The sequence below is a fragment of the Heterodontus francisci genome, chromosome 20 (genome assembly GCF_036365525.1).
Source record: "Heterodontus francisci isolate sHetFra1 chromosome 20, sHetFra1.hap1, whole genome shotgun sequence".
Classification (NCBI taxonomy): Eukaryota; Metazoa; Chordata; class Chondrichthyes; order Heterodontiformes; family Heterodontidae; genus Heterodontus; species Heterodontus francisci.
In genome coordinates, this window is record NC_090390.1 from 83,840,385 (window position 1) to 83,861,803 (window position 21,419).

The window sequence follows — 21,419 nt, forward strand, 5'->3', positions numbered from 1 at the left end:
CTTCTTGAGTGTTGTTGGAGCCTCACCCATTCAGGCAAGTGGAGAGTATTCCATCACACTCCTGACTTGTGCTTTGTAGATGGACAGGCTTTGGGGAGACAGGTGGTGACTTACTCATCGCAGAATTCCCAGCCTCTGACCTGTTCTTGTAGCCACAGCATTTATGTGGCTGGTCCAGTTCAGTTTCTAGTCAATGGTGACCCCCAGGAGGTTGATAGTGGGGAATTCAGTGATGGTAATGCCACTGAATGTCAACGGGAGATGGTTAGATTCTCTCTTGATTGAGATGGTCATTGCCCGGCACTTGTGTGGCATGAATTTTTTTTTTTTTTTAATTCGTTCATGGGATGTGGGTGTCGCTGGCTGAGCCAGCATATATTGCCCATCCCTAATTGCCCTCAAGAAGGTGGTGGTGAGCTGCCTTCTTAAACCACTGCAGTCCAATGAATGTTACTTGCCACTTATCAGCCTAAGCCTGGATGTTGTTTGGGTTTTGCTGCATTTCGACTGGGCTGCTTCAGTATCTGAGGAATCATGAATGGTGCTGAACATTATGCAATCAGCGAACATCTCCACTTCTGACCTTATGATGGAGGGAAGGTCATTGATGAAGCAGCTGAAGATCAGTTGGGCCAAGTACACTACCCTGAGGAACTCCCGCAGTGATGTCCTGGAACTGAGATGATTGACCTCCAACAACCACAACCATCTTCCTTTGCGTTAGGTATGACTCCAACCAGTGGAGAGTTTTCCCCGATTCCCATTGACTCCAGTTTTGCGAGGGCTCCTTGAAGCCATACTCGATCAAATGCTGCCTTGATGTCAAGGGCAGTCACTGTCACCTCAACTCGAGTTCAGCTCTTTTGTCCATGTTTGAACCAAAGCTGTAATAAGGGCAAGAGCTGAGTAGCCCTGGCGAAACCCAAACTGAGTGTCACTGAGCGGGTTATTGCTGAGCAAGTGCCGCTTGATAGCACTGTCAATGACACCTTCCATCACTTTACTGATCGGGAGTAGATTGATAGGGTGGTAATTGGCTGGGTTGGATTTGTCCTGCTTTTTGTACACAGGACATATCTGGGCAATTTTCCACATTGCCGGGTAGATGCCAATGTTGTAGCTGTACTGGAACAGCTAGGGGCTTGGCTAGTTCTGGAGCACAGGTCTTCAGTACTATTGCTGGAATATTCTCAGGGCCCATAGTGTTTGCAGATCCAGTGCCTTCAGCTATTTCTTGATATCACGTGGAGTGAATTGGACTGGTTGAAGACTGGCATCTGTGATGCTGGGGACTTCGGGAGGAGGCCGAGATGGATCATCAACTCGGCACTTCTGGCTGAAGATGGATGCAAATGCTTCAGCTTATCTTTCGCACTGATGTGCTGCGCTTCCCCATCATTGAGGATGGGGATATTTGTGGAGAATCCTTCGCCTGTTAGTTGTTTAATTGTCCACCACCATTCATGAGTGGATGCCACAAGACTGAAGAGCTTAGGTCTGATCTGTTGGTTGTGGGATTGCTTAGCCCTATCTATTGCATGCTGCTTCCGCCGTTTGGCACACAAGTAGTCCTGGGTTGTAGCTTCACCAGGCTGACACTTCATTTTTAGGTATGCTTGGTGCTGCTCCTGGCATACCCTCCTGCATTCTTCATTGAACCAGGGTTGGATCCCCCGGCTGGGTAGTAACGGTAGAGTGCGGTATATGCTGGGCCATGAGGTTGCAGGTTGTGGTTGAATACAATTCTGCTGCTGCTGATGGCCCACGACGTCCCTTGGAAGTCCAGTTTTGAGTTGTTTTAGATCGGTTTGAAATCTATCCCATTTTGCACAGTGGGAGCGCCACACAACACAATGGTGGGTACCCTCAGTGTGAAGACGGGACTTCGCCTCCACAATTGGTCACTCCTACCAATACTGTCATGGACAGATGCATCTGCGACAGGCGGACTGGTGAGGACGAGGTCAAGTAGGTTTTTTTCCTTGTTGGGTCCCTCACCACCTGCCGCAGACCCAGTCTAGCAACTATGTTCTTTAGGACTTGGCTAGCTTGGTCAGTAGTGGTGCTACCGAACCTCTCGGTGATGGACATTGAAGTCCTCCACCCAAAGTATATTTTGTGCCCGTGCCACCCTCAGTGCTTCTTCCAATTGATGTTCAACATGGGGGCGGTTGGTGGTAATCAGCAGGAGGTTTCCTTGCCCACGTTTGACATGATAATTTTTTTTTTTTATTTAGTGATACAGCACTGAAACAGGCCCTTCAGCCCACCGAGTCTGTGCCGACCAAGAACCACCCATTTATACTAACCCTACAGTAATCCCATATTCCCTACCACCTAACTACACTAGGGGCAATTTACAATGGCCAATTTGTAGGGAGGGCTTAAAAAAAAGTCAAATCCACACATGGCCCCAAACTCAAACTGGACTGACAAGAAGTGATCAGAATAGGAAAAGGCAGTTCAACCCCAACCTTTGCCTTCGCACCATTCTCCCCAACCTCCCTCTCTCCTGAAACACTGGCTTTTTATGGCTAGTCTGTCATGGTAGACAATCTTCACAAATAGCCTAAAGGATACAAGCAACTCCCAGTCGCTCACCTGTCCTCTCATGACGGAAATCTGCTTGTAAAACTGTCCCCGGTCAAATCCTGGATCTTTCTGCAAAGTAAATAAATAACATTTTAACGAAGAACAAAACCCTGATACCCTGAGCACAAGTGCTAGTTCAACAAAAATTCACTGCCAAAGACATTCCCCAGTTCTCCATTTGAAGTCTACAGTCAATTCACTGAACAGCAGCAATTAAAACTATCCAATGCACATGTAGACCAGATACAGGTAGAATTGGACTCTGCTATGAAGCCTCCACAGTTTATCAGCTGTCAAGACACTATGTAGGAAAAGGCTGTAGAGAGGAACCTGCATCCAGGGAACTGCACTACAGCAAAGGGTATGGGGTGGAAAACAAGTTAATACAGCACAGACTAGATGGGGAATAAAGCTCAGCCACTCCAGCTAATATCTTTCATGTTTTGAGACTACAGGCAAAAGGCAGGCAGGGAGCAGTTAATGCAGACCCTCTCCTTCGATGCTGCTGTGATGAGATTCTATTCCAGTGACGTAGTGAATAGGGGGCAGTAGTTTGTGGCCAACTCTACTCACTGAAGCTACTCTTCAAGTGAAGTTATGTCAATGGGGACAGTGAAGGAATATCTTTGCTACTCAAAATGTGTGCCACCAGTCTGCCTCAGGATACAAGGGGCAAACATTCCAAACTTGGGATGATCTTCACCTGTGCGTTTAGGCAATGCAGTACCCTCTCTTCTCTTTCTCCAACCTTTAAGCCAAGATAAGAGTTGCCAAAGACTTGCAGGTTGATAGGTAAATTGGCCATCGTAAATTGCCCCGATGTGGTAGGAGAATTGTGGGGATGTGGTAGGAGAATTGTGGGGATGTGGTAGGAGAATTGTGGGGATGTGGTAGGAGAATTGTGGGGATGTGGTAGGAGAATTGTGGGGATGTGGTAGGAGAATTGTGGGGATGTGGTAGGAGAATTGTGGGGATGTGGTAGGAGAATTGTGGGGATGTGGTAGGAGAATTGTGGGGATGTGGTAGGAGAATTGTGGGGATGTGGTAGGAGAATTGTGGGGATGTGGTAGGAGAATTGTGGGGATGTGGTAGGAGAATTGTGGGGATGTGGTAGGAGAATTGTGGGGATGTGGTAGGAGAATTGTGGGGATGTGGTAGGAGAATTGTGGGGATGTGGTAGGAGAATTGTGGGGATGTGGTAGGAGAATTGTGGGGATGTGGTAGGAGAATTGTGGGGATGTGGTAGGAGAATTGTGGGGATGTGGTAGGAGAATTGTGGGGATGTGGTAGGAGAATTGTGGGGATGTGGTAGGAGAATTGTGGGGATGTGGTAGGAGAATTGTGGGGATGTGGTAGGAGAATTGTGGGGATGTGGTAGGAGAATTGTGGGGATGTGGTAGGAGAATTGTGGGGATGTGGTAGGAGAATTGTGGGGATGTGGTAGGAGAATTGTGGGGATGTGGTAGGAGAATTGTGGGGATGTGGTAGGAGAATTGTGGGGATGTGGTAGGAGAATTGTGGGGATGTGGTAGGAGAATTGTGGGGATGTGGTAGGAGAATTGTGGGGATGTGGTAGGAGAATTGTGGGGATGTGGTAGGAGAATTGTGGGGATGTGGTAGGAGAATTGTGGGGATGTGGTAGGAGAATTGTGGGGATGTGGTAGGAGAATTGTGGGGATGTGGTAGGAGAATTGTGGGGATGTGGTAGGAGAATTGTGGGGATGTGGTAGGAGAATTGTGGGGATGTGGTAGGAGAATTGTGGGGATGTGGTAGGAGAATTGTGGGGATGTGGTAGGAGAATTGTGGGGATGTGGTAGGAGAATTGTGGGGATGTGGTAGGAGAATTGTGGGGATGTGGTAGGAGAATTGTGGGGATGTGGTAGGAGAATTGTGGGGATGTGGTAGGAGAATTGTGGGGATGTGGTAGGAGAATTGTGGGGATGTGGTAGGAGAATTGTGGGGATGTGGTAGGAGAATTGTGGGGATGTGGTAGGAGAATTGTGGGGATGTGGTAGGAGAATTGTGGGGATGTGGTAGGAGAATTGTGGGGATGTGGTAGGAGAATTGTGGGGATGTGGTAGGAGAATTGTGGGGATGTGGTAGGAGAATATGGGATTAATGTAGGATTAGTATAAATGGGTGGTTGATGGTCAGCACAGCCTCGGTGGGCTGAAGGGCCTGTTTCAGTGCTGTATCTCTCTATGACTCTATACCCAAAGAAATGTGATACTACTGCAGGTGGCAGACAAGGCTACACTGTAAGGGTTGTCAATATAGTGCCAAAACACTGGGAGGCTAGGGAAGGAGAAGACATGCAAACCAATACAAATTGTGCAACACTTCATTCATCACCATAAACCTCTCAATGCCAAGTGACAGATCTACCACCATACCTCACTCTGGTATTATGCAACTCAAAATGCACTCTTCACTAATCTCACTTTGGCACAGCAGAATCGATTATATTGCAAGATTTCTTCTATCTCAGTTCAAATGGGCACTGAAAATTTCATTTTCACACTTTACATTGAATTTTAAAAAATGACTACGATTTCATTCATGGGACATGGGTGTCGCAGGCTAGGCCAGCATTTACTGCCCATCCCTAATTGCCCGTTAGGTAGTGGTGAGCCACTGCAGTCAGGTGTAGGTACATCCACAGCATTCAGGTAGGCACTGTTCCCCTCTTTCTCTGCACCTTCCCCAGAGTGAGCAGGTGTTGCTGAGCTCCTGCACCTTGACTACTCAGCCACATACACAATATCGGGATGCTCCTTAACAACCAGTGCCCACCCCCACCCCAATCACAGTTACTATAAATAACAAAACACAGGTCACTAGCTGCTGACTGACCTTGAAGAGCTCGTAAAGATCCTCTTCTAAATCTTTCACGAAGTTTGGGTCAGAAATCTTCGGAAGAACAAGATCCTTAATTTCCTGGGAAAATGGTATTTTTGCTTGAGGCAGCCAGGCCCAGTAAAAAGGATCTGTGAAAAATAAAAACGTTGCATGTAAGAACTGCCCCTGCCCCATTAAATACAAGCAAAAGCTTGCAAACAATGAGCAGGAGGTCATTTGACAATGGGAGTGCATCACTCACCAGAGTCCCATTCTCAGCAGATATCCACTAGTTAGCATTAAGCACAGAAACTGTAGCCACCTGTTGTCCCTGCCCCAACCTAGGAGCACTGGGGCCAACATCTTTGGAGATTCTGGTTACTACTTCGGCTATTTTCTTACCTCCCCTCAGTATTTTGGAACACGCACGATCTGGACCTACTTTTAGTCCCATTAACTCACCCTCTCAATTCTCCTTCAAGACTCTCCTTAAAACCTACCAAATCTTTGGTCACACCTGCCCAAGTGCCTCCTCCTTTAGTTTGGAGTTAATTTTAATCTAATTACACTCCTTTGGGACAGCTATATAATTTTTTTTTTAATTCATTCAATGGAGCGTCATTGATAAGACCAGCATTTATTGTTCATCCCTAATTGCCCTTCAGGAGGTGGTGGTGAACTGCCTTCTTGAACACAACTGAGCGGTTTCACTGCAAATTGATCCAATATCGCGACTGATGTCCCAAAGCCACATCTTTCACTTTCCAACCTCCCATGTGTCTGATCAGTTTTTATGTGTCATGTTCAGACTTGAAGCGAAATCACAAATCAAATACAAATCTCCCAACGATTTTAAGAGCTCCAGAAAATTCTGTTTCATTTTATGTCTGAATTTTGAGTTACTCACACGCCCGCCACGAGTCTGGGTGTTTCAGAGGGAACGCCAATCCATTGTCTATCGCCGCGATCTTTATAACAGGCTCTTTTACTACAACCCAGTCAGCATCCTACAAGGAAACACAACCGAGGCTTGTAAACTCCAAATGGCTGCTCATCTCCAGTGGCCCCTTTTAAGTGTGTTACATGATTATAGGTGCAGTATTTTAAATATAAAAACTGGTTAAACCTATTCTGATTAGCGTTCCAAGGAGTCAACCACAATAAGCCACGAGTATTTGCAATACACAGAGCAGCAAGAGGTTCCAGGTTGGACTTCTAGTGTATGTTGAGCTGACTGATCTCAGGCAAAGCAATGGTAGAGCAGTACAACATGCACCAGCCCCCTAGTTATGGAGGACAAAAAGAAGTCTGCTTGGTTTCCCACTCCTGATGGCTATCCAGTGACCACCTCCCACCACACTGAATGCACAACCATTAGGACATTAGGCAGACGGGATCAGTCCCTTGCAATGCCCCCAACTAAATGGCCCGCTGACACTCACCACCTAAGCCCGCACAAGTATGGCCACTTTTGCATGGCAGTGGCGGGCAGGAAATCTGTAAGGCTTTAACTGTCGCCATATAAAACAGCCTTGGACAGTGGTAATCGTCTCATGGATTCATCTATATTTTTATTCTTTTCTGCACATGTAAACAGATAAAGCTGTTTTTGGTACGTCCGGAGATTGTGCTGTGGGGCCTTTGCGAGTCTTCGGTATGTTGAGCTAATGATACCTAACGTAAAACCAAAAGCTAAAGTCATGGAGGTGGTGATGCAAATGCCTGTTAGCTAAGCTTAAAAGTGAGGTTTGAAGAAATCAGAAGGAGGGAGAGAGACAGTTGAGATCAACTAACTGCAAGCTGGCATTCTTCTATGGCAGCATCTTACGTCCCAGTGTTAGCTGAGTGTTAAGGCTGCATTTGCTGACAACGCAACCACCAGGTGGCACAGTACTTGCACATGCGCAAACGCAGCCTCTTCAACTGGAATGTCAGTGTCTACAACGTTCAGGTAGCTGCCAGGATTAAAGATGGCGCTGCTCAATATATCACAGGAAATGCTTATGGCTAGATCGTTCTAGCAAAGTTGGATGGAAGCCCAGGAATATGCTATAGGATACTAACTGTAATCCTCAGATCCATTTAATATCCCAGTAATCCTATTAAATACAAAAGGAATTTTACGACTGAATTTCCATTGGAAGATAGTGAATTGGCACCCGAACAATGGAAAAGGAAATCAGGCAGAGTATAAAATGTCTTGCCAATCGTTATTGTGATTCGTTTATATAACTAACCAGGACTGACTTCACCTGAACGCAGCTACTAGCTCCCACCCCACTGGTTGCTCTTCCCCGCCTCCCTACCGTCTGCTCCCCCCACCACCCCCCCAACCTGTTCGCTCCAGACCTTGCTGCTCCCCTCCGACTTCCCTGGCCGATTGTTCCACGCTCACGCCACCCCACTCTCCGGTCACTCGCTCCCCGACCACACCCCACCCCCCCCCCACCCACCCCCAACAATCCAACAGCTAGCTCTGGGCCGCGCCACTTCCTTCTTCTCAGCCACTCCTCCCACGTTTCATCAGTCGCCATGCACTGCCCGAAGAAGCAAGGGGGGCTGCAAGGGGTGACAGGGCGACAGGGCGACGTAGGAGCGATTGGCTGAGAGGAGGGAAACTGCGCCAGCTAGAGCCGGGGTGGCGTGAAGCGGGGAACAATCAGCTGGCGGAGCAGCGAGGTCTGGAGCGAGTGGCTGAGGAGAGGAAGCATCGAGGCCTGGAGCAAGTTGCCCAGGAGGGAGAACTCCAACCTCAAAGTCTCCCGTTCAGCCGCTTCCTCCAGTCGAGTAGGGGGCTGGATACCCGATGACGCTTTATTGGACACGCACAAAGAAGGACCTAGTGCAGATACTCGATGAGCCACTAAGTCCTGGCAAGATGTAGCTGCGCATGTGCACAGCTTGGTGCACTCTGATGATGTCAGCAGGCCGGTGAGTTGTCAGGAATCACTTTGGAGTATTTAACCCTTACTAAACCTTCAGGTGTTTGATTCATGTTTCAAGCTTCTTATTGATACTTTTACACAGGACTACAGGCTTCTCTCTATAATACAAAAGCACATTCCCAACAATGCCAGTCAGAAGGAGACCTCTTCACCGGCCTACAATATCTTTACGTATTATAATGAATAAGGAAGAAGCTCAAGAGAGAGTAAGAAAGAATAAGAATAATGCATTTAAAGCTCTAGGGAAGAGACTGAGGCAGGTATCTCCCAAGGAAGGCAGCTGAAGGTCCCCATCTACTGTACAAAAATCTCCCTCAAGGGTAGGACAGATTCCCATCTTGTAGCTTTTAGCCAGACAATCTTTGCTGATGGCACGTTTATTTATTTTTTTAAATAAGCCACAGTATTTCTCCATTACCTCCCCATGCATCTATTTTCCCTTATACACTATATTGCCTGGTTTGTCCTAACTCACGAGATGCAAGTTTCCCTTAGTGCTGTTGCCTTATTCGTGGATAATTCCTAAGACAAGACACCAAAATCTATTGGCAACAATTGAGATAGCCACTTATTAAAGGAAATGTGGATTTAAAGGTGCATGTTCTGCACAGTTCCATTGTATGCAGCTGCATTGCCCACAAAAGACAAAAAAACTGGTTCTAAATCTTTTAGACTAAAAGCAGCTCTACTCACCCTTGAACTGGCACTATCCATAGGACAGTCGTATTTGATCAACCAATTATCATTACCTCGATCTATGGAAAGAATGAATTTGTGATGAAACATTTGTTTATTAGCCCCTCCATCCCCCAAAATTTCCCCTTTGCTCTCTTCTGCTGCTGAAAGGTACCGACTCAAACTGGAAATGCTGTACATAGGCACCGAGGTCAACTGAACCAACTCACTCCAAATGGAGATCAATTAGCTCAGCATAAAAAACTTGCACAGTTTGACTAGCTTGGTACCATGCTGGGCTCTGAAATTTACCCACTGAGCTATCTGGGAGAAGATCTTTGCTTTTTAGGGATGGTTGGGGAGATGGGGGGAAAAAGAGGGGTGGTTGGGGGCGTGTTGGAGGCTGGCAGTGTGGAGAAAGCTTCTAAATACTTTCTTCATCGTCGATATCATGCTTTTTCATTCTCGAGTCCAACACATTTACATAAAGGGTCTCAGTGCTGATCCTTGAGACTGATACTACTACCCATAGTCCTACAATCTGACAAGCATCAATTTACTCTGTGACCCTTCTGTTTCCAAACCATCTCTCTATCCATCAAAGTACATTCTTCAACGCCATCTGCCTCAGTCTTTACCAAGGAGGAGTCAGGTAACATATTTGATCTGTAAAGAGAACTAGAGGATGTTGCAGAGTAAGGTATAGCACTGTTCACATTAGTGCCAGCACAGCTGTACAGCCTTAAGGTGAATAAATCTCAGGGGTCGGATAAGATGCATCTAAGAATTCTTAAGGAGACAAGGGAGGAAGTTGCATGACCTCTGACACAAATCACTGAATACTGAAGAGGTGCCTGGGAATTGAAGACAATGCTACTCATAATTTTTTTTTTTTTTTTAAAGTACCAAAAGGGCCCACGAAATTACCGACCAGCGAATTAAATGTCCATTGTTGGTAATGTTATGGAAAGCCTTATTAAAGAAAAGATCATGGCAGTTTGCTGGGCCACATCTTATGCCTGAACAGAGTAGGTCCGATGTCTGCAGAGGATCCCAATTTCTCAGAAGAATCCTAGAACAGGTATTAGGCCCTTCACTGCAAGGAGTAATGGTTGTATTAAGCAGCCATCATGGATGTCCTGAGGTCAGCATGGAAGATGTTTTAAAGGCATCCGTGGGGCACAGGGAACAGCTCTCTCGAAATGACCAATCCCGCTCCCCAACAATTAGAACACACGAATTAGGAGTAGGCCGCTCAGCCCCTGGAGCCTGCTCCGCCATTCAACAAGATCATGGCTGATCTGATTGTACCTCAACTCCACATTCCCACCTCCCCTCAATAACCTATCACGCCCTTGTTGATCAAGAATCTATCTAACTCTGCCCTAAAAATATTCAATGACTCTCTTCCTCAAAAGGCAGTGGAAGCAGAGTTCCAAAGATACTCACTTGATGAACACCAATGAATTTCACGTGTGATTGCTAGTGCAGGACACATGGCTATAAACACAGATTACATATTCGGTCTCATCATCTGAAGATGATTTAAAGTGGCAAACTCCAAGAATGACTTGTTACTGTAATCCCTGTAAAACCATTAAGTGCAACTTACATTTCTAATCTAACTTCTCATTTCTATCTTAAATGGGCGACCCCTTATTTTTAAAACAGTGACCCCTAGTTCTAGATTCTCCCACAAGAGGAAACATCCTTTCCACATCCACCCCGTCAAGACCCCTCAGGATGTTTCAATCAAGTCGCCTCCTACTCTTTTAAACTCCAACGGATACAAGTCTAGCCTGTCCAACCTTTCCTCATAAGACAACCTACCCATTCCAGATATGAGTCTAGTAACCTACTGAACTGCTTCCAACACATTTACATCCTTCCTTAAATAAGGAAACCAGTACTGTACCCAGGCTCACCAATCCCCCGTATAACTGAAGCATAACCTCCCTACTTTTGTATTCAATTCCCCTCGCAATAAATGATAACATTCTATTAGCTTTCCTAATTACATGTTGTACCTGCAAATTTTTTTGCAATTCATGCACTAGGACACCCAGATCCCGCTGCATCTCAGAGCTCTGCAATCTCTCACCATTTAGATAATGTGCATCTTTTTAATTCTTCCTGCCAAAATGGATAATTACATATTTTCCCACATTATACTCCATTTGCCAGATCTCTGCCCACTCACTTAACCTATCTATATCCCTTTGTAGCCTCATGTCCTTGTCACAACTTACTTTCCAACCCATCTTTGTGTCATCAGCAAATTTAGCAACCATACCTTCGATCCCTTCATCAAAGTCAATTATATAAATTGTAAAATGTTGAGATCCCAGCACAGATCCCTGTGGCACACCACCTCGTTACAGCTTGCCAACCAGAAAATTATGCCTCCTCTCTGTTTCCTGTTAGCTAGCCAATCTTCTATCCATGTCAAAATGTTACTCCCAGCTTTCCATCTGGAAAACATTAATCTATCTCTTGCAGATGCTGGCCAACCTGTGAGCATTTCCAGCTTTCTGTTTCAAGCTGAAACTTTCTTCCATCAATCCCACTAATCCTCCTGTCTGATCTACAAGACCTATTAAAATTTCAGGATGGGTTGCATGTGGGGATGTGGACCAAAATGTCTAGGATCAGTGTGTCCAATCCAGCCCAGACCAGCAGATGAAAGTTCCCTCTGTCTATAGCTGCAAAGGAGGGGAAGCCTCAAAGTTCCTAATGGGCAAGGAAAGAACAAAACTACCAATCATACTCAGAGGGTGCAGATACTGCCTAGGTGCACACAAAGAATGGCATTTGACAAGGTACTAGAAGCGAGGCAGTCAGTGCCCTTGTTGGTTTATCCCCAGCAAGGAGCAAACACCTTCAGAAGAGGACAGGAAATTGGCAAAAGGTGCACAATACTGACCTGTGTTCCTGATGATGTAATCCAGGACCACAAGCCGCTCGAATTGGAGTTGCAGCTGCCGATTGGTCTTATCAGGTAAAGGCTCTGCCTCAAACCTCCGCAACCAATAATCTGCATCTTTATATCCTTCTACAAACAACTGGAAGGAACCAACCTGGAATGGAGTGGGAAAACAAAATTTTATCCCATTTATAAGCTGGGCAATTTCTTTCAGTGATCACACCAGCAGCCTGCTGTGGTTATCCATTAGAAACTACACGTTCTACACAGGCTCTGGGGAAGATGAAAAAAGATTTACTAGAATGATAACGGAAATGAGAGGTCATACCCATCAGGAAAGATTGAACAACATCGAGGTCTTATCTCTCGAAAACCGAAGGCTGACCTGTTAAGTGTCTAAGATTATGAAAGGGTTTGATAAGACAGATGTAGAAATGTTTCCACTTGTGTACAAGATCAGAACTGGAGGCTGTAAATATATAATAAATACTATAGGGAATGCAGGAGAAACTTCTTTACCCAGAGAGTGGTGAGAATGTGGAATTTGCTACCACAAGGAGTTGAGGAGATTTAAGGGGAATCTAGATAAACGGATGAGGGAGAAAGAAATACCATATGTTGACAGGGTAAGATGAAGAAGGGTGGGAGGAGGTTGTCGGGAGCATAAATTGTGGCAGTGATCTGTTGGACTGAAGGGCCTGCTACTATGCTGTTAATACTAAGTATCATGAGTAGATGCTCATCTTCATTAGGGGGTGACATTGAATCACCCAGTAACATCCAACAAGAATCAGCACAAGTGCCCCTTTAAGTTAATATAAGTGAGTAGTATGTTTAAACTAATGCACTTAAAATAAAGCAATAAAAGACCAAGAGTAATCATTCACCATTAAATTAGATTGTGTCTTATGAACACTAGTAATGGCAATGTCCTGCAGTGCCCAGTCACAGAATGCCCTGAGCATACTGCTGGACACTGCCTGCTCTCCCTTCAAGGCTACCCCAGGGCACTGAGAAGACCGCAGAAAAGAGGCAGGCAGCCAGTGACCCTCTGCAGATGGACTGTGGGCCCTATTGATGTTGCGGAATTCCTGCACCAACTGGTTGCCTCCCCCCACCATCCCACCCCCAAGTGGTTTCTAAGTCGCTGTGGAGGACAGAGGTATCGAAAGATGTCACATTCGCACAGGCAAGAATAGATATTTAGAATTTTAGCGATGTGTAACAATTTAGTACAATGCAGAATTCCCTTTTATAGAACTCAACAGGAGCAGGAGCATCCCTCTATCATGCAGAGTCGCAGTGATTAGCTGAGCATATATAAACCAGGAAAGCCCCAGTTTCCACCCCTGGCCTATGTTATATGTCTATGTATATATTAATGATTTGGGCTTAAATGTGGGAGGCATGATTGGGAAATTTGCTGATGACATGAAAATTGGCCATGTGGTTGATAGTGAAGAAGATAGCTGTAGACCCCAGAAAGAGATCAATGGTTTGGTTGAGTGGGCAGAAAAATGGAAGGAGTGAGGTAATGCATTTGGAAAGGGCAAATAAAGCAAGGAAATACACAATAAATAGGAGCATATTGAGAGGGGTAGAAGTGAGAGACCTTGGAGTGCATGTCCACAGATCCCTGAAGATGGCAGGACAGGTAGATAGAGTGAAGAAGGCATATGGAATGCTTTCCTTTATTGGCCGAGGTATAGAATACAATAGCAGGGGTGTAATGCTGGACTGTATAAAATGCTGGTTAGGCCACAGCTGCAGTATTGCACACAAGTTCTGGTCACCTCATTACAGGAAGGACATAATTGCTCCGGAGAGAGTATAGAGGAGATTTACAAGAATGCTGCCGGGGCTCGAAAGTTGCAGCTATGAGGAAAGATTGGATAGGCTAGGGCTGTTTTCCTTAGAACAGAGGAGGCTGAGGGGTGACTTAATTGAGGTGTACAAAATTATGAGAGGCCTAGATAGAGTAGAAGGACCCGTTTCCCCTAGCAGAGAGGTCAATTACCAGAAGGCACAGATTTAAGGTGATTTAAGGTAAAAGGATCAGAAGGACATGAGGAAAAACTTTTTCACCCAGAGGTGAGTGTCTGGAATTCACTGCCAGGAACAGTGGTGGAGGCAGAAACATTCAATTCTTTTAAAAGGTACCTGGACATGCACCTGAAGTGCTGTAACTGTCAAGGCTATGGACCAGGTGCTGGAAGGTGGGATTAGATTGGGCAGCTAGTTTTTTTGGCTGGCATGGACACGACGGGCTGAATGGCCTCCTTCTGTGCCATAATTTTTCTGTGGTTCTATGTTAAGTTATGGCAGCTGGGGCAGCCATAGAGCTGTTACTGCGCCCCTCCATTAGGGAATTTTGAATAAATGAATGGATGTGGAGGGAGATGGAAGAGAGTAAAGCCAGATTTCCAATTTATGGTTGCAACCCTCGACCCCTGCTGAAATCTACATATACAATCAGGTGAGGACAGAGATGAGCTGGAAGGTCATGCTCCACACAATGGGATGGCCTGTGAAAAGTCACTAGACTCACATGAACAACTATTTGGGCAATACACCAATCAACTTGTATTTATATAGCACCTTTAATGCAGTAAATCATCCCAAGCCACTTAACATGAGCCATTAAACAAAATTTGGCACTAAGCCATATAAGGAGATATTAGGGCAGTTGGTCAAAAGCATGGACTAAGACCTAGGTTTTAAGGAGTGTCTTAGAGGAGAGAGGTGTCGAGAGGTGGAGATTTTTAGGGAAGGAATTCCAGAGCTTAAGGCTAAGGCAGCTGACGACAAAACAACTTGCGAAGTGTCACAGACCTGAAACGTCAACTCTGTTTTGCTCTACACAGATGCTGCCAGACCTGCTGAGTATTTCTGGCACTTTCTGTTCTTATTGCATTTATATTGTACCTTTAACGTAGCAAAATGTTTCAAAGGGCTTAACAAGCGCATCATCAATAAAAACACTGACACTGAGCCACAGGAGGAGACATCAGGACAGGAGACTAAAAACTTGGTTAAAGTGGGAGGCTTTAAGCGGCATCTTAAAGGAGGAGAGAAAGGCACTGAGAGGGGGAGAGGTTTAGGGAGGGAATTTCAGAGCTTGGGGCCCAGGCAACAGCCACCAATGGTGGAGGGATTAAAATCGGAGACGCTCAAGACGTCAGAATTGGCGGAGCGCAGATAGCTTGGAAGTTTGTAGGGCTGGAGGAGATTAGAGATAGGGAGGGGGCGAGGCCATAGAGGGATTTGAAAACAAGCAAGCGAATTTTAAAAATTGAGGCATTGCCAGACCGGGAGCCAATGTAGGTCAGCGAGCACACTGGCGATGGGTGAACGAGGCAGTGTACTGAGGACATCTAGCACCATTCCAACTGCCCTCCCAGCAGAAGCCATGCTTTCAGGAGAGATGGGGAGAAAAATGTACTAAAAAAAAACACACCCTCACTTAGTGCAGGAAAAAAAATTATCTAAACGTCAGGACACAAAAAAAATATGAAGCAGAACTTGGTACCTTAGGAGGTAGACCTATCCGGTTAAACCGCTGTCCAACTTTTGGCACTTTCTCAAGAGCCAGTTTCTTCCCCCGGGATTTCACTCGATCGATTGCACTGTAATTAAAAGTTTCGCTTGCTAAATACACCACCTGGAGAAAGGAAGAATCACAGAGTTAAGATAGAGGACAGCCTGGACTCGTGCAGTACAGCTCAAATGGTTTTAGCACAGTTCTCAGTTTAGTTTTGGGAATGCTCTACCATGAACACAAACTCTGTGTTTGGAATATGCTGATGCCAATTTGCTGAGTAGCAAGTCGCATACTACCTGTGACAAGTACAAAAAGTTGCACATTTGGAAAGTTTCAGAGGTGGTGGGGGGAGGGGTTGAAGGAAAAGTAACTGGTGATGGTACTGTATACAAGCAATAGCATATTATTTGTGTTCCTGAGCAAACTTGCTGCTTCATATCCCCCTGGGCCTTTACCTGCAACCTGCCCAGCCATCACACTCACCAGGTTGGGATTCTACATTAATCAACCTCCTTTCCTTCCTCTTAAGTAAAAACAAAAGGGCAAGGGACAATATCTGGAACCAAAATTGCCATGCAATCACAACTTTATAGTAGAAAATGACCCAACGCACGTACACCAAGCCAAAGGAAGAGAATCAAAAGTACTGATTAAGAGATGGGATTTAACAGTGACCTTGAAGCAGGGAAGGAAGGGCAAGGGAATTTGGGGAATCAATTGCAGAGAATGGAACCTATGTGACTGAAGTGGTGAGGTAAATGGAGAGAAGAACATCCACAAGGCCAGAATCAGAGGAAGAGAGTTTGAGCAGGTTACATTGTTGGTCAGGGTTAAAGCCACTTAGGATCAAGTTAAGGCACCCTATTAAAACACAAGTATCTGCGCAATAGTTTCTCTTCCTGTCAGAAAGGTTGAGGCTGTATTTGGCAATAGTGGCAGGATTGCAACTAGCTCATCACGTGGGACTGATGGGCACATACTCACATTGCTAATAGTCGGTGCTGCAGCACTGTGATCATGGTCATTTACCAAGACACTAGTTAGAATTAGGCCTTTTGACAAATTCTCAATAATACGCGGTGAAAGGACAACCAACTTCAGCCCCAGGTACTTGTCCTCTACAAAGTAGCACTCAGCCCACCTGCTTGATCTACTCGGTAGCTCTTCCTGATGGCTCAGCGGATAAAAACCCCATCAAGTGTGGTGTCCAGCCACAGAGACCAGCAATGCTCAAGATTTCATAACTGTGTTGCTCTCAAACAGCTCAGCAGTGGGAAGGGGGGTGGGGGAGGAGAAGGGGAAAGGAGAAAGTGAAGTCCATTAAGAGTGACCATCTTGATTCTGCCCTATCTATGCAGTCAAACAGCCTGCAGACACACCGCCACCAGAGCGCTGCCATCACTATGCTTCAGGCACAGGTCTATGGTTTAGAAAGCAAAGAAAAAGAAAAAAGGGAGAGAGAGAGAGAGAGAGAGAAAAAGCACAGAGTCCAGTGCCCTACCTTAGTCCTTGGTACTATGTTAAGCCCCAGTTTCTGGTCCACCAGGCTGGCCCCAGCCTCCGAGAGATAACCCTGATTGAGAACGAGACAGTCTCGGCCAAAGCAGCAAGGACAACATAGCTTCTGCAGCCACTTGGTCCATTTAGGGTTCAGGTGACCGTATGGTTCCTCATTTTTAGGTTTAAAAACACCTATAATTTTCTGGGAAGGTGAAGAGAAAGAATTAGTCCTGTTAAGTCTCATCAATATTCGAACAGCTTTACACAGGGCAAAAAAGCAAATCTTTAGATCAAAATGGTTTTGAAGGAGTTGATGTTGATATACCCAAGTTAAATATAGCAAGGGCAGCAGCAGACTAAAACTCGCTCTACATTGCCCCAACATGCTCTGGTCCCATCAGCAGCGCACCCTCTACATCTCCTGTGAGAAAACATTCTGAACTAGTCATCCTTCGGCCTCAAGACTGCCAATTTAGCACCAGGTTCGCAGTGGACCCACTCCTATATGGAAAGGAGACCCTTACAGTCACAAGATTAAGCGAGCGTGAGGCTTTGATTCCAGTCAGGGCTAGATTTATACATTGAAGTAAGGGCCTCGTCCACTGCACCACCCATTTCCCCCCATATGTGGCTTTGCAAAAAGCACCACATTCTGGAATCCAATGACGCAGACAAAAGTGCTCCATCACCAATGTGCTGAAGACAAGTCTCAGTCCAGCAATCTAGTGTAAAACCAAACCCAGTTTTCATCCATTAAACCAAATATGTAAATATCACAAGATATACAGACAAGGCAGCCCATTCCAAGCTCATCCATTCAAATGAACTCAGCCATTTCTTAAATGATCCCAGAGGATTTATTTTCCTCCAGTACCCTATCTTAATTTCAGGTGTGGATCACCAATATCAGTACTAAGTCCACCACGGGCAGTTTGAACCTATGCTCCTTGTCCAGTCATGGTTCCACTAGAAGTGGCACACTGGTTATAATTTAGTACACCATTAAAGTGCTTTCTCAGTTGGATTCAAGGCCAAAGTAGCAACCTCTACTCTCCCATCTTGGGGAAAAATGGGGAAAGAGAAAAGTTTTGCATGAATCTACTCTTTTCACATTCACTCTGGTCCATTCATCACTGCATCTTCTTATTGCATCTATACCTACTCCTGTTTGTTAAAGCCGATATATATAAACTGATATGTCCTACGGTTTGGTTACAGCGAATATATTACTGAACTAATTCAGTGCATTGATAACAATACAATTCAGGACAATCAGACAAGTCGATAGCCTTTAATGTCACACGATACGCTCCTTGTGGGTCAGCCTTTAATTCAACACCTTGGACTGCTCAAACCACAGCCATCCGGTTGCTGAATGTCTGCCCAAGTTCCAAACTATACTTGCTGGGCCATGATTCCCTACTGACCAATGTCCACCTATGAGCTTGGAGTACAGCAAATATTTGAGCTATTTGAGTGTGCGGGGAATCACACCGAAACCCAATCCTATCCACAACCAATGCCAGGAATTTTTGGATAGCTGACTGCCTCAGTACCCCGGAGTAAAGGAGGAGAAAAGTCAATCTCCAGCAACTGTGCAAAGACAGACTTAGATTTCTATAATGTCTTTCATAACCTCAGGATGCCCCAAAGCTCTTCGGAGGCAGTTAAGTCGTTCTTGAGGCGCAGTCATTGTTGCAACGTAGGAAACATGGCAGCTAATTTGCACACAGCTAGATCCTGCAAACAGCAACAAGATATTGACCAGATAATGTGTTTTAATGCTGTCGGTTGAGGGATAAATATCGGCCAGGGCACCAGGGAGAACTCCCCTGCTCTTATTCAAATGTTTACATCTACCGGAGAGGGCAGGTTTAACGTCTCATCCAAAAGATGGCACCTTCAGTAATTCAGTGTTCCCTCAGTACTGGACTGGAGTGTCAGCCTGGATTATGTGAAGTCTGAAGAGTGAGACCTGATCCCACGATCTTCTGATCTCGAGATAAGAGCACTACCCAGAGCAAAGTCAGGGATCAAATCACAAGATCTTCCTGGACTATATAATTAAGCTATGCAAACTCATTGCATGGACATACAAAAAACATTAAGCTAATTTGCATCTGAGGACAGGATCAGGCTTGGCTTTGATGTCTCAGTTGGCCAAATAGCCTGCTGAGTACTTACTTTCTCATCTCGTCCAGTGAGGGGAGGTACCAGAAGGAAGAAAGTGTGCATTCATATCATCTAAAAGGAGACTTTCACAATCAGTGGCTAGTTACATTTTGTTAAACGGAAGCTCAAAATAATTCATTTGCTCATCCTCGCTGTAAATATTCTCACAAGCATGCAAGGTCATTCGACAGCAGCTTTGTACACAGGCTGAGCACATGCAAAGCAACTTCTCGAAAATAGGGCACCTCAGACAAGTCTCAGCAACTTCCCAGGTAATGAAGCTGAAACCCTGCTACTGTTGACCAGGACATTCAGACTGAACCCGTTAAATCAACTTTCTTTTCTGTCACAATGTCTTCAAGAGCAACCCTTGCTGGGCTATGGCTCCACATACAGTCTTTCAGATGAGACATTAAAGCAAAGCCCTGCCTGCCCTCTTGGACATAAAAGATAGCACGGCCATTATTGTGAAGGACAGAGGAATTTTTCCCAGTGTCCAAGCCAATATTTATTGCTCAACCAACATTACTGAAACAGATGAGCTGGCCATCACATTGCTGTTTGTGGGAGCATGCTGTGCACAAATTGGCTGCTACGTTTCCTACAGTAAAACAGTAACAAATACTTTTTTTAAAAAAAGTACTTCATTGGTTGTAAAGTGCGTGGATCATCCTGAAGTAGTGAAAAGTTCCATACACGTGCAAGCGTTTTTATCCTTGGTGCACAAAAATGGCCACGTAAAAACTTCCCCAACCGCAATAGAAACCATAGAACCATTGAAAAGTTACGGCACAGAAAGAGGCCATTCAGCCCATCGTGGCCGCTAGCTGAAAAAAAACTAGATGCCTAATCTAATCCCACCTTCCAGCACCTGGTCCGTAGCCTTGCAGGTTATAGCACTTCAAACCATCGCACATTAGGAAGAGGAAGCTTCCCACAGCACCAGGAGCCTCCAGCCTTGGTGAAACACTTCTGCCAGTGGCTCTGCTACTTCAAACCAAACTGGTCTTTTGTTATCAGAACAAGTGGTGAAAGGCCACAGTCCTAAGTGCACAGGGGACAGCTGCACAAGAGGCCAGAGTTAGAATTCTGGCATGGGGGGGTAAAAGGAGGTAACAGATATGGAGTGGCAATACCATAAGAGATTTAAACACAAGGACAAGAATTTGAAATGCTGAGTGATCAGGAGCCCATGAAGGCCAGCACTGACAAGGACGTGCAGGATATGGTGTGCAATCAGATAAGTGCCTCTCAAGAAGTGCTGCAGTCAAATGTATTGGCCCAATTCCTGTCGCAGTTGACAGCAGCCAACTGGACAATACATTTACCAACTGATGCATCAGATGAACACTTAAATTCCTTTAGTACAAATTTAATTTCCATGTGATTTTTATTTTGGGAGCTGGAAAAGTCCATTAGGGACAAGACCATTGAGAGACTTTAATCCCACCATACCATCTTAGGCAGTTCCTTGGATTCAAACAACCTATTTCAGAGCCCTCCACTGGTGCTTTATTCCACCGTTCCATTACTCTGGATCTGTCTGATTTTACACCTTGTTCTTAATTTGCCTCCCCTGGTCTTTGCTTATAGCCAGCTCTTGCAAAGTTCAAGCACGTTGCATAAACTGAACTCACTGAGAAGCACTGGTTTAGAGAAAACAAATCATGCGCACAGGGGCCGAGACCTTGAGTTTATTTCCAGTAAAACACCAATCACCATTTTCTGATTTAGGCATTTCACTTTACAACTTCCTGTTGGGAAGTGAGGTGTTAAATTAGAATTCTGCTTCTCTCCAAAAATCGCTTAGCAACTGAGCGAGGGATTACTGGGCACAATGGGTCAGCTACAACAAGATAATTCTACTACATTACACAGCAGCCTGATGTTCCAAGAGGACAGAGAATTTAAACACTTCATGGTCTGATGACCCCAGATTCCAATCCCAGAGCTGCCAGCCACTAGTTTATTAGAGAACAGACTATAAGGCACTGTCAGGCTACAAAGGGATTCAGGGTTTCTACCAAAGATTCCTTTGGCAGTATCACATGTTCATAAGTATGTGATTGTTGCCTTGGAAGGACATTGGAGGGATACAATAACTTGTATTTACATAGCATCTTTAACATTATGAATCATTCCAATGCACTTCGCAGGAATGTTATCGAACAATATTTGACACCGAGTCACATAAGGATACATTAGGACAGGTGACCAAAAGCTTGGTCAGAG

At 45.2% G+C, this 21,419-nt stretch overlaps 1 protein-coding gene across 1 annotated transcript in view; it reads right to left on the reverse strand.

Moving 5' to 3' along the window:
• LOC137380792 (phosphatidylinositol 4-kinase type 2-alpha-like) overlaps positions 1–21,419 on the reverse strand; it is a 49,916-nt gene that overhangs the window by 14,934 nt on the left and 13,563 nt on the right. The window contains exons 2-8 of the mRNA XM_068053148.1: positions 17,017–17,217; positions 15,504–15,635; positions 11,975–12,128; positions 9,070–9,131; positions 6,339–6,438; positions 5,447–5,580; positions 2,602–2,661 (exon numbers count right to left, since the gene is read on the reverse strand). Coding sequence (XP_067909249.1) covers positions 2,602–2,661; positions 5,447–5,580; positions 6,339–6,438; positions 9,070–9,131; positions 11,975–12,128; positions 15,504–15,635; positions 17,017–17,217 — 843 coding nt within the window. The remainder of the gene's footprint in view (positions 1–2,601; positions 2,662–5,446; positions 5,581–6,338; positions 6,439–9,069; positions 9,132–11,974; positions 12,129–15,503; positions 15,636–17,016; positions 17,218–21,419) is intronic.